The following is a 13,644-nucleotide window of genomic DNA, read 5'->3' as shown; positions in this document are numbered from 1 at the left end:
CAGAGTTTCTACAGCTGGATGCCCTTCCTAACACCAACCACTCAGAGAGTGTAGTGGGTGGTTTTACGTGTCACCTGCACGAAAACGGCCACGCTCGAAATGGTGTCTTTTATGTGCCACCCGCACAAGCCAGTCCAGGGGCACTGGCAACGATCTCACTCGAAAATCCTACGGGAGCCAGTCAGGCGGTACTGGCAACGGCCACGCTCAAAATGGTGCATCTCATGTGCCACCCGCACAAGAGCCAGTCCAGGGGCACTGGCAACGATCTTACTTGGCTTGCCGGGTCTTCTCACGCACAGCACATTTCCAAAGGTCTCGGTCAGTAGTCAAGGTCTCGAAAATGGATTCTCTTGTTGTGAACAACAAATGAGGGTTCAGTAAAATAAAACGTTGATCATGTTCTATGAACACGAGTGTGTGTATGAGTGGCTGTGTCGTAAGTAGCTTGTTTATGAACCACATAGTTCCGGGTTCAGTCCCACTGCGTGGCACCATGGGCGAGTGTCTAGCCATGGCCAATGCCAGTACCCTCTGGCTGACTCCCATGCCAGTAGCACATAAAAAGCACCATCTGAACATGATCAATGCCAGTACTCCCTGACTGGCCCCTGTGCTGGTGGCACGTAAAAATCACTATCCAAACGTGATCAATGCCAGGGCCACCTGACTGGCTCCTGTGCCAGTGGCACATAAAAGCACCCACTACACTCTCGGAGTGGTTGGCATTAGGAAGGGCATCCATCTGTAGAAAAATTGCCAGATCAGATTAGAACCTGGTGCAGCCACTGGCTCTCCAGACCTCAGTCAAACCGTCCATCCCATACCAGGATGGAAAACAGATGTTAAACGATGATGGTGATGATAATTTTAAACATTCGTACTTACTAAATTACATCCTTGATTTAGTAATTGATTTACATCCTGGTTGAATAATAAATAGGGCACATTTATTTCTGTGCGTAATACTGGACTTGGTAAGTGAGGTACTTCATCTAGTAATTTTTTTTTCAAGTCCTTTTCCTAGAATAACTTGCACACTCTCAATTACAAGAGTGTATGACTAGTGACTAGTGTAGTGAAACAAAAGCATTCCAGATGTCAACTGAAGTTAGAATGGCATGTATGGGTCTTTTTCGTTTGTTTGCGTGTGTTTTTTCTTATTTCTTCCATGTGGATCTTTAGATATTGTTGGCATAGAAAATCCCTTAAAATACAGGATGATCGTGGCTGGAATGCTTTTACTTATATGTCTGCTCAATCTGAGTGAATCTGGAGTAGTGGATCTCAACCAGGGTCTATATGTGTCTTAGGTGTCTCACCGAGGAGGTTTTATAACACCAAAACATGTCTGGAGTTTTCCTTATTCTTACCAAACCAAAGACCAGACAACCCCATTTAATTTTCACTGAGCTCTTTCCTTTGCCTTTCATGACAAGACCAATCATTATCACCAGTGACTTGGCCTTTCATTATGGATGTAATTTCATCATCATCATCAATATCATCATTGTTTCCCATGCTCACATGGATTGAACAGTTTACATGAGGCATATACAGCTGGATGCCTTTCCTGTTGCCACCCCCCCACCTGTTTCCAAATAAGGTAATATTTCCTGACAGCCAGATATGTTCACACAGAATATTCAAAAAGAATGACTGCTTGTATGAGAGTGACACTCCCAACTATCACTTGATGTCAAGACAAGGAGAGACACACACACACACACACACACACACACACACACACACACACACACACACACACAAACACACACACACACACACACACATACACACACACACACAAACACACACACACACACACACACACGCCCATGTCTGACTTGTTTCAGTTTCTATCTACCAAATGTACTCACAAGACTTTGGTTGATCTGATGTTATTGTAGAAGACACTTTTGATGTTTCACTGGGTTTTTTGTTTGTGCAAAGTGTGAAATGTTGTCCTTCTCTAATGTGAGAGAGTTTTGTGATAATGGTAATGATGACGTGAAAAGTGACTCTGGATTTTTCCCACCACCGTCATTAATAGGAGTTGGGTCATATCAATAGCAAGTGTTACCAACATCACCACCACAAGCATCACTAGCACCACCACCACCACCACCACCACCACTGCCACCACAAGCATCATTAGCACCACCACCACCACAAGCATCACTTGTGGTGTATTATACACCTGCAGTGCATTGATGACACTACTATGGAAGTCTTCCCAATTAAGCACAAGTTCTCCTGCTGTCTCATCATTCTTGCCCAACAAGCCCTTGACATTGTCCATCCATTGCATTGTGGAGGCATGTGATTTAGTGGTTAGGGTGTCGGACTCATGATCTTGACATTGTGGTTTCAATTCCTGGACTGGGCAACACATTACGTCCTTGAGCAAAACACTTCATTTCACATTGCTCCAGTCCACTCAGCTGGCGTTGGGAATGCTAGCAGATATGAGCAGTTTTAAGATGAAGTATGGCAAAGGAGAGAGATTATGAAGCAGGGGATAGTTGGATGCCTATGGGAAGGGATGCTAATGAGAATGATGGATGGAAGTAGGGGAAATGGCTGTAACTGGTAGAATAAAGAATTAGGGGACGTTATATGTGCCTTGAAGCAATGGGGATGGGTAGGGAGGTGAGATGTGGAGCATGCTTGACAGGTCATTAATAATGACACATCATACAATGTACTCTCTGTTGTACAAACACACTGAATGGTCATGGCTGGACTGTCTTTAATAAGAGGTCTACTTGATCATGATTGATATGTGTCTAATTGTGAGCCAACAAAGATGCTAAGTGGTCACTCAACCAGCTAGATATAGCAGTCAAATTTCCTTCAGATCATACCCTACTGTCTTAAGTAAGGAAGCAGTACATTAGATATTGTTGTCATAGATATTGTGCAAGATGGGCATGACTAGAATGTCTCAGACCAAAGGACTGTCCAAGCAGGGCTGATCTGGAGCTGAACAACAATTACAACATGAACGAACCACGCCAAAATGCTAATAATTATTGCATTCAACATTTCTTTGACATTTACAGCTCACATGAATTATAGAAGAAAGCACCACACTCGGACCACATGAAAAGAAACACCACCATTTATATTCTAATAACATGTCACCGTTATTATGGATTATGTCAGACTTGTCTGCAGTGACATAATCATAACAAATTGCCACAAACTACGAAATATAGGTTACATCATCACGTTGTGGCAACAGCTGCAACTGTTGCTGACAATGCTGTTGTTTATGGATATTTTTTGACAGAAATAATTTTATGTACCATCACCACCACCACCTCAGTCATTCTAATTTCTGGTATGGACGTGTGTTAGAGATTTCACTGAGAAGGTTTAATAAGATAAACAAGACATGTCTAAGGTTTTCTACTTCTTTACCAAACCAAAGATTAGACAATCCTGTTCAATTTTAAATTAAATTTTCAATTTGAATATCACAGGATTCTCTCTTTTGCCTTTTTTGACAAAGACTTGCCATTAACATCATTGACATAACCTTTCCATTGATCAAAATTTCTTTTTGGGTTCACTCCATTGTGTCAGCCTATATTTAATCATATGTTCTTTACGTGGAAGGCTTCCCTGGCAGATTTTCTAATATTGATAATTTTATTTTAGTCTGTTTCTCTGAAGCCAGGTCTCTAGTAGTAGTAGTTGTTGTAGTAGTAGTAGTAGTTGTTGTAGTAGTAGTAATTGTTGTAGTAGTAGCAGCGGCGAGCTGGCAGAATCGTTAGCACGCCGGGCGAAATGCTTAGCTGTACTTTGTCTGCCGTTATGTTCTGAGTTCAAATTCCGCCGAGGTCGACTTTGCCTTTCATCCTTTCGGGGTCGATAAATTAAGTACCAGTTACGCACTGGGATCGATGTAATCGACTTAATTCCTTTGTTTGTCCCCTCTATGTTTAGCCCCTTGTGGGCAATAAAGAAATAAGTAGCAGTAGTAGTAGTAGTAGTAGTAGTAGTAGTATAACAAAACCATTAATTCAGTCGAGTTAAGGAGGCATGGTGTCCTTGCTACAGTCTTTCTATTTTACTCCACTCCAAAAGGCAAACAGATTACTCAGCAGAAAGATAACAGACTGGTAAACTCATGGTGGTTTACATCAGCAAAAATTACATAATAAAGCTCAGGAATTTAGATCAGTTTGTATGTTGCAGGGAGAAAAGGAATGTAAGACTTTGGGATTATCACTTTATCTGAGAGAGAGAGAGAGAGACTGGAAAGGTTTTGTTTGTCTTTCTTTGATAAAAAGACAGTTCTCAAAAAACGTCAGATCCTATTTTATTTGCTATCATGGCATAATTACACATTCAAGAATTACTTTATTTGGTTTGACTGAACTAAGTCAGCTGATGTATCTGAGAAAGAAAACGAAAATATTTGTCATTCTTCTACTTCTACTTCTTCCATCACTACCACTATCCCCTAACAATCACCACTACGACCACTTTACATCTACCTAATTATACAGTTTAGGATTCAGTTGTTAGACATGTAAGAAATCTATTCAACATTTAAAAGAATTGAGGATTTGATGAAGAAAAAGTGGAAAGATAAAAAGTGGTGAATGTGGTTTATTCGTGAATTTTAACTAAAGTGAATCATTGATTCAGGAAGTTTTTTTTTTTTAACTTTGTAGTGGACCCTGCCAAATGAGGGGCTATTTCTCATGTAGCCCACTTCTCAAAAAAAAGGTTGTCTATGCTCACTGCATTAGTTCTACTGTATTGGGAATATTATTACAAATCAATGTAAGACGGTGGATTGGTAGAATCATTAGAGCTTCAGGAGAAAATACCTTACAGTAATTTGTTCTAGCTCCTTAGATTCTGAGTTCAAATCCCAATGAGGTTACTTTTTCCTTTCATTTTTTTGGATGGTGCTCCCTCTAAGTGGCCATGTAGAGGCTTCTTTCCTTGTTGGAGAAGGAATCATAACACAGACTGTATTCCAGGTCCAAATACTCACAACAAAATGAATACTGTTAAAGGAACCCGTAGTCTAGATAATAGTAATGGTGTTTAATTGGGCGGTGGTTTAGGTTTGTTGTGCAAAAACATACGTTGTTGCTGTCCTTGGTACAGTATGAACAAGTTTTGCCCTCAGTTTTCACCCCATGTCAACAAAACAACTATAAAGTTTTCTCGGATTTTGTGGTTTTGTAATTGTGAGGCGTATCAAAGAGAAACCATGACTCATGAACAGCTCAAGTTATGACCCCCCCCCCCACCAAATGAGCACTCACTCAACATGCAAGAAATAGCAGCCAAATATCACTTAAATCAAACCCCTAAAAACATCTTGAACACTTTTGATAATAGATTTGTTTGGTTGAGGTAGACCAGCTTTACTTTTTATCTTGCCAGGGGTTATATATTATTTTACCTGTTTCAGTCATTTGACTGCGGCCATGCTGGGGCACTGCCTCGAAGAATTTTAGTCAAATGAATCAACCCCAGTACTTTTTATTTTTTAAGCCTGGTATTTATTTTATCATTCTCTTTTTCTGAACCACTAAGCATAAACACTGGTTGTCAAGCAGTGGTGGGGGACAAACACACACACACATATATACAACAGGCTTCTTTCTGTTTCCATCTACCAAATCCACTCACAACGCTTTGGTCAGCCCAAGTCTATAGTAGAAGACACTAGCCCAAGGTATCATACAGTGGGACTGAACCCAGAACCATGTGGTTTGGAAGCAAGCTTTTTACCACACACCCACTTCTGCACCTAGTTGGCTATTTCCTCCCTGAGATTTAAGTTGCTGTGTCTATGTTAGAAATCAGTTATAGAAACAAGCATAGTTGTATGAAGTTCACAGTCTTGGGAATCGGTGTACCATAACTCATACAGGTGCCTTTTCCCATAGCTTTGGGTCAAACCAAGATTTGCAAATGAAACTGAGTAGAAAGCAGTTCTACAGAAGTCCATTGGATGAGACTGTTTCTTGGTTGGTAGACTCAACATGTCCAGTTTAGCTCTACCTACTTTGCTCTGTTGCAGACATTTTCTATAGGCCTCCAGTCTTGGATATCAAGTTTTACCCAACCTTTCCCACTAATTTGTAAAACCCTGTAGAAAGGATGTCTTCATTATTGTTCCTTTTCTGAGTAATCCACAGAAAATTTGTTCTGCATATTTTTCTCCGTAGCTGCAAGGAAGCTTAATGTATAATGCTTAATGATTAGTGTAGAAGTTCTCTTTGTGATTGTGAGATTCTGAATTTGATACCCTGTTCTTGTGCATGAAATTAGGTAGACAGGATCTACCTTTTAACATAACCTGCCAGGTGGATTCTGTTACAGTCATACTCATTCAGCTTGAGTATCGTGTTACAAGCACATGTTTCTGGGGAATATTCAGAGAATAAGGAGTTCAATTGATTGAACAACGAAATGAAAACCAGATGGACCCATTACATTAGGATATATACACAGCATGCAAGGAAGATATAATAACTACATTGTTGTATATAAACAATTGAACTTTGCTCTGGCTGGTCTTAATTACTTGATAGTTTGTTTTGTATATGGAATTTTATCTCCTTATTTTTTAGTGGATCTTAAATCACCAAACAAGATCTTTATTTATGTAATAGTAGTTGGGATTATAACATTGGTGGTGGTGTTGTTAGTGTCACTGTTGTTATTGCTGTTTAGTTTCTAGTGAGCTCTGACCTAACATATGACAAAAGACATTCCCACTCCAGCTGTGAGCATAATGTCTTTTCTTATAGCTATGACTGCATTCTGCAACATAACATTCATTCTTGTTGAGACAGGCTTGGTTGCTATTTCTAACAGGTCAAGTGACCTATAAGATCTAGCCTCCTTCATTATAATATAGTGAAAATTTAGTATTGTTGTTAGTGTTGATGCTGTTGGTGTCGATAGTGTTTTAGCTGCCAGAGCAGGCCTGATCAGGCAAACTTATGATCAATTGTATTTACAGCTGAAACCCTAACCCTAACCCTAACCCTAACCCTAACCCTAACCTTAACCCTATTCCAAACGTAATTATTCCATCTAGGACTATTTGGTCAGTATGTCCTTCCTTTTTTAAGATGGCAGAGTAAGGTTTTGAAAAAGCTTTTGCTACCATTTCTAGTAGAAATGAGCTACCTCAGATAGGTCTCGTTTCATTGGTCAGGTGGCTGCACAGCTGACGATAAATGTGTTGGTAATCAACCTTTATCCTGAAGAACTATGATAAATGAGTCCTGTTATGGCCATCCTATCTAGAACTATGTGTCATTTCTTTTATAAACTAGCAAGAGGTGTCATACTAAAATATATAATAACATCATCATATTCTCAAAGCTATGAGAAAATGCATGATTAATTCAAAACTATGAGTATAGTAAGCATTACATTTCACAGAGGAATCAGAATACTAAAGCGTTAATGTCTGTGTACAAGGAAACTTTTTTGTAATTAATGAGAATAATTAATATATGTATGTAGGCTTTAGCATGTTTAATTCATGAAGCATTAAAAAATTCTAAGCTAGAATTAATTATGCAGCCAGAAGAATTGGGAAACTCATTAAAGCATTGGACAAGTTGCTAACTGAACTCTACTGTTCTAATTTTATGAAATTATCAAACAGAGCTAACATATTTATTCATAACAGACTGTACCAGTGACATGTAAGAGTGCTCTTGCCAGTTCCACATAAAAGCACCCAGTACACTCTGTAAAGGAGTTGGTGTTAGGAAGGGCATCCAGCCAGAGAAACCATGGTGGTTCGGCAAAAGAGACCGATAGAATAAGTACTAGGCTTACAAAGAATAAGTCCTGGGGTCGATTTACTCAACTAAAAGGTAGTGCTCCAGCATGGCTGCAGTCAAATAACTGAAACAAGTAAAAAGAATAAAAGAAAAAAGAACCCAAATATTCTGCGTTTCATGTTCAAAGTGGCCAGATCCAGCATCTCACACCTACCCTACAATCACAACACCAAAATCTTGAAGCTACGAGATAATGCATGATTAATTCAAAGCAGTATTAACAAATAGTGGAGGCACATGGCTTAGTGGTTATGGTGTTGGACTCATGATCATAAGACTGTGGTTTCAATCTCTGGGCCAGGCGATATGTTGTTTCCTTGAGCAAAACACTTCATTTCACTTTACTCCAGTTTGGCAAAGATACGTGAGCCTGCAATGGACTAGTGTTCTGTCCAGGGGGAATATATACAGCACAGAAACTGGGAAACTGGTCCTATGTGACTTGGGAAGGAGCTTTATCCCTTTTTTTCTTGTAATATGAATAAATAAATAAATATATAAGCATCACATTTGACAGAGTGATCTGAATGTTAAAGGATTAAGTGGCTTAATATTCCACAAACACTTGTATTCTCAAGATAATCCTCAGGCATTATTGACGTGAACATTCGAGCATGGTCGTTGCCAGTGCCGCCGGACTGGCTCCCGTGCAGGTAGCACGTAAAAAACACCTTTTAAGCATGGTCGTTGCCAGAATTGCCTGTCTGGCCCTCGTGCTGGTGGCACATAAAAACACCCACTACACCTTGGGAGTGGTTGGCGTTAGGAAGGGTATCCAGCTGTAGAAACTTTGCCAGATCAGATTGAGCGCATAACAAGCTTTCACATTGTTTTCACCTACACAATTTCACAAGGCGTGGTTAGACCTGAGATTAAAATAAAATAACACTTGTTGTCATATAATTCCCTACATAAAATCCAAGTGCTAAGCAAATTAGTGTACCATTCAACCATGAAGTATTAAAGTGTCGTGTTGAACTAATTTCTTATGGATTAGTAAAAAAAAAAAAAAAAAACGGAAGTTAAGTGCACACATTTATAAAGTGAAATTTTGAAACATGCACCCCATACATGACATACAATATACTTATATATATATCATTTAATGTATACAGTATTTAAAATAAGTGATACTAATAGTTACTTGCCATAGGGGCACTGTGATATTTATCTCTCACTTCATGGAGTCCTTTTTTTTTTGTTGAATTCTACTTTAATAGAACAGTAGGATCATCAGCATCATTTAATGTCCATTTTCCATGCTGGCATGGGTTAGATGGTTTGACTGGAGATGGCATGCTGGAGAGCTGCACCAGGCACTCTATTGGTTTGGTTTCTACGGCTGGATGCCCTTCCTAACACCAACCACTCCACAGAGTGTCCCGGCTGCTTTTCCATGTCGTCTTATATACATATATGTATTTGTGTCAGCATATACAGGCTGTAGTGAATAAACTGTTGTCTAAATTACGCAAAAATGAAAATAACACTGACATCTCATTTTAACAGATATATTTACCAAAATTGCATAAAGACATCTTGAAATACTAAAGAGTTAATTTATTCAAAAAAAAAATCGCTATTGTCTTCAACACTTGTATGTCCACTTCATGAGTCCAACTACATCCATGCAAACACACATACAGACATAACATTCACACATATACAAATATACCCACGCCTACATAAAAATTAATTCTCACTCACAAAGTCACATTTCCCTGAAGCTGTGTTGACTCAAACAAGGAACTCCTGTTAATCTGTTTAAGAAACCTGTTTGAATTCTTTGAAGAAGAATTTAAATAGTATCTCAAGGAAAGCATATATGTATTCTGACATGAATGCATATATTACGAATGTATAATTATTCTTGTTTCCATAAATGAATTTCAATTTCTTGTTATACCAGTATAAAATTATACAAAATAATAACAACAATAATAAAGAAGTAAAAAAGAATATAACCTTATTACGTTCTTACATATTTTTTTGGTTTTTGTTTTTTGTTTTTTTAGGTGAAAATAGCATCTGCTGGCTTGGCAACATTAAGCAGCTTGGACCAGTTTATGAATTTGGTGAGGAATCTCCGTATGGTACCGACGATAGTAAAACACCATTTCCTATTCGGCCAACAGATAAGCGAAGTTATGCCCAAAGCTGTGTTGTTTGGATCAAAACATCTGGTTTACAAGTATGTCATCGCTCATCCGTACAGACACTGTTTGATAGTCATTTCTATTCTCCTCCTCCAACCTACTCACCTCTTTCTTCTTCTTCTTCTTCTTCTTCTTCTTCTTCTTCTTCTTCTTCCCCCTCTTCTTGTTCTTCTTCTTCTTCTTCTTCTTTTTCTTCTTCTTCTTCTTCTTCTTCTTTTTCTTCTTCTTCTTCTTCTTCTTCTTCCCCCTCTTCTTGTTCTTGTTGTTCTTCTTCTCCTTTTCCTCCTTGTTCTTGTTGTTGTTCTTTTTCTTCTTCTTCCCCTTCTTCTTCTTCTCCTTCTTCGCCTTCTACTCCTTCTTCGCCTTCTTCGCCTTCTTCTTCTTCTTCGCCTTCTTCTTCTTCTTCTTCTTCTTCTTCTTCTTCTTCTTCTTCTTCTTCTTCTTCTTCGCCTTCTTCTTCTAATAGTTTTTGTATATTCCTTCCTTATTTTGTCTTCTTTCACTTATTGGACTTCAATTTTTGCTGTTGTGGCACCAGCTCCAAGGATATAGTCATTTACATAGACCCCAGTAATTTTTCATCAACTTCTGAATAACGAAAAGCAAAGTAGACCTGGGTGGGAATTGAACACAGAATGTAGAGATATTACCAAATATCACAGGATCTGATTCTCTGCCAATAATGATGGCATGGGTTAAACAAGAGTTCTTGCGGCAACATTCTATGGTTGCATTAACCTTTACTTGTTTTCAAGCAAAAGACTTTATTCTTAAGGTTGTAGTCCACTACAAACTCAAAGAAAAAGGAGCCAAAGTGTCTTCTTGAAGGATACCTACTGTTGTTGGAAACTCTTTAGTTGACCTTTTTTATTCTTTGCACAAATCTTGAGGGGTTTTTGTACATGATGGTTAACAGCTTCGACAATCTCATCTGGGACTTCATGGTTCAACAGGTTAGGTAGAGAAATCCACAAATGCAATTTATGCCTTTTGCTTGAAAATCCTGAGTTCTTTTGTGATTCTTTTAAAGGAAAAGATCTATGATAGCATTGATCTACCTTTGCAGAAGCCATTTTGATCCCAGTACAGGATAGAATCAGTAATGAGGGGCAATTCTGTTAAGACCCATCCATGCCAACTTTATTACCAAGAATATGTTTGATGGAACCATAAAGACCAGAATTTTATTATAGGGTGGAAAGGGAGGAATCAGGATGGTATTCATTGTGTTAATAGATAAATAAGGAAGTATGCAATTACAGTAATCTTTCGACTATCGTGGGTGCTACATTCCAAAACCTCCCACATAAATAATTCAAACCTAAAAACATATATATACCTATTGGCCACAGAAACTTTGACTGAGGCCTGGTGAAACCAGGAGGCGACACCAGGCTCCAATCTGATTTGGCAGAGTTTCTACAGCTGGATGCCCTTCCTAACGCCAACAGATGATCCGCATATATCATATGCCCATACCAGCACTGTCTTCTCTCTGTTACATGCTACATCCTATCTCTCTTACAACCAGCTTTTCTCTCAATTCATTTGTGCTACACAGTTAACACACACACACTACCATTACCTCTCCACCTGGAGCATACCCACCTCATTTCTTTTCCATTAAAGTTCATGCTCTGGTTAGCATCTTCATTAGCATCAGTTTTTTTTTTCTGTCTTCCTCACACAAACAACATGCTGTGTCTAGCTTTTGTATAAGTCATTCAGCCAATAAATTTCTATCTCCATTGACATACACTCGACTGCTGCACACAATATTATTCAATATTTATGGCACAGATTAAGTTACGTGTTCAAGCAAACACAGACATGTCTAAACCGTCCTGTTTTTCTTAGCTGTTGTTGTTGTATATAGGCAGTCAGCCTCACAATCAGGTACTGCATACAGATTTGTTGTTCTGGATCTTCCGTGTCTCTAACATTCAACACTTTCCAGTTATATAACAAAACTGTCCTGATGAACGGGAACGTGAAACTCCGAGTAACAGTTTTTTGTTATATTTCTGCTGCTTTTAAATAAAGCATATTACTCTACCTCTGGTATTTGAGTACTCTTTTTCCCACCTTGTTTCACATTTATGTGCTTACTCCAGTACATACATACATACACACACACACACACACACACACACACACACACACACACACACACACACACATATATATACACACACAATGGGCTTCTTTTAGTTTTTGTCTACCAGATCTACTCACAAGGCTTTGGTCAGCCTGAGGCTATAGTTGAAGATATTTGCCCAAGGTTCCACAGTGTGGAACTGAACCCAGAACCATGTAGTTGGGAAGCAAACTTCTTATACCACACAGCCATAGCTGCACCTACATTGATCAGCTTTGTTGTGTATGTAATGTTTTTCTTTTTCAGGAGGTTGGCTTACAGGATAGAGGTTGTTCTTTGTATCACCAATCCCCTTTACAGTGTGGAGCGTGTGCAATTTGTCATGTCAGCAAGACTTGGCATATATTATAAAGTAGAACGTGCAGAAAATCATGGTTCTCTACTACACTGTTTGTATCCTTCTGAGACGTTAGACTGAAACATTAGATCTCTCCCGCTTCCTCTCGGCAAGCTAACAAGCATTAACTGTGTGAGCTTCATGCAATTTATCATGTGCTTCCTTGTTGCACTTTCATGCTGTTTCACTTTAATATTTCTTTTGGTTGATATAGGTTGAAAAAAGATTGTTGAATAATGCATAAAACTTCATTATAATCCCTTTATTCTCATGCTCTTAAACCGGTTTTGCTAACCACTCACCCTTCCACTCACTTCAGGCCATGAAGCTCATAAGTTTTTATTATTTACTCAGTGTCTTCCCAGGAATAATTTGATATGCTTCCTATGCATTTGTTTATTACACACACACACACACACACATATATATATATTGGGTTGGCCATAAAGTTATATGATTCAAGTTTTAAAGATAAAGTGATTTATTCAATCAATGATATAATAACTGTTTAGTTTCAGTATTGTCAGTCATCTTATGAGGTTGATTCATTATTCTCTGTTCAAAGAATTTCTTGTCTCTTCCTGTTGAATCTTTACATCCTCTTCAGCACTGAAGGTCTATCCATTCAATGAATTTTTGAAGGGACTAAAACAGGTGAAAATCCATAGGGGTAAGTTTGGACAAATTTGGAGAGTGAAGCAAAACTTCCCCGCCAAGCTCCAGTAATGTCTGCTATGTCTACACTGAATTGTGTTGTCTAGCATTGTGTGCCCTTATGATTAACAAGTTCTGGACACTTCTGGTAGATCTCTGCATTTAATTTGTCCAGCTGGTCACAGTACACAGCTGTATTGATGGTGCTTTTTGTAGGAAAAAGTTCATAAAAGACAAGACTCTTCCAATCCCACCGGATTGAAGGCAGAACCTTTCGTGGGTCCTACTTTGAAGTTTATTTGTCGTGATTTGCCACACTTCACATTGTCATAAACAATCCATTTTCCATCTCCTCTCACTTTTTCCCTTTTGATGCCATGTCCAGAATGTAGGTCATAGGTGACCATGTTTTGCCACAATTCTCTGTTTTTTTGTTTTCTCCAACAGTTTCACTTCCTGATGTTCAATGCTTCTTTCTTCCAACCATTTCGTCAA

At 38.7% G+C, this 13,644-nt stretch overlaps 1 protein-coding gene across 1 annotated transcript in view; it reads left to right on the top strand.

Moving 5' to 3' along the window:
* LOC106870817 (integrator complex subunit 14) overlaps nucleotides 1–13,644 on the top strand; it is a 63,904-nt gene that overhangs the window by 35,815 nt on the left and 14,445 nt on the right. The window contains exon 8 of the mRNA XM_014917037.2: nucleotides 9,860–10,035. Within this exon, the coding sequence (XP_014772523.1) occupies nucleotides 9,860–10,035 (176 nt within the window). The remainder of the gene's footprint in view (nucleotides 1–9,859; nucleotides 10,036–13,644) is intronic.

The sequence above is a fragment of the Octopus bimaculoides genome, chromosome 15 (assembly GCF_001194135.2).
Source record: "Octopus bimaculoides isolate UCB-OBI-ISO-001 chromosome 15, ASM119413v2, whole genome shotgun sequence".
Classification (NCBI taxonomy): domain Eukaryota; kingdom Metazoa; phylum Mollusca; class Cephalopoda; order Octopoda; family Octopodidae; genus Octopus; species Octopus bimaculoides.
Note: the sequence above shows the minus strand (reverse complement) of the source record. Positions and strands in the feature narration are given on the sequence as shown.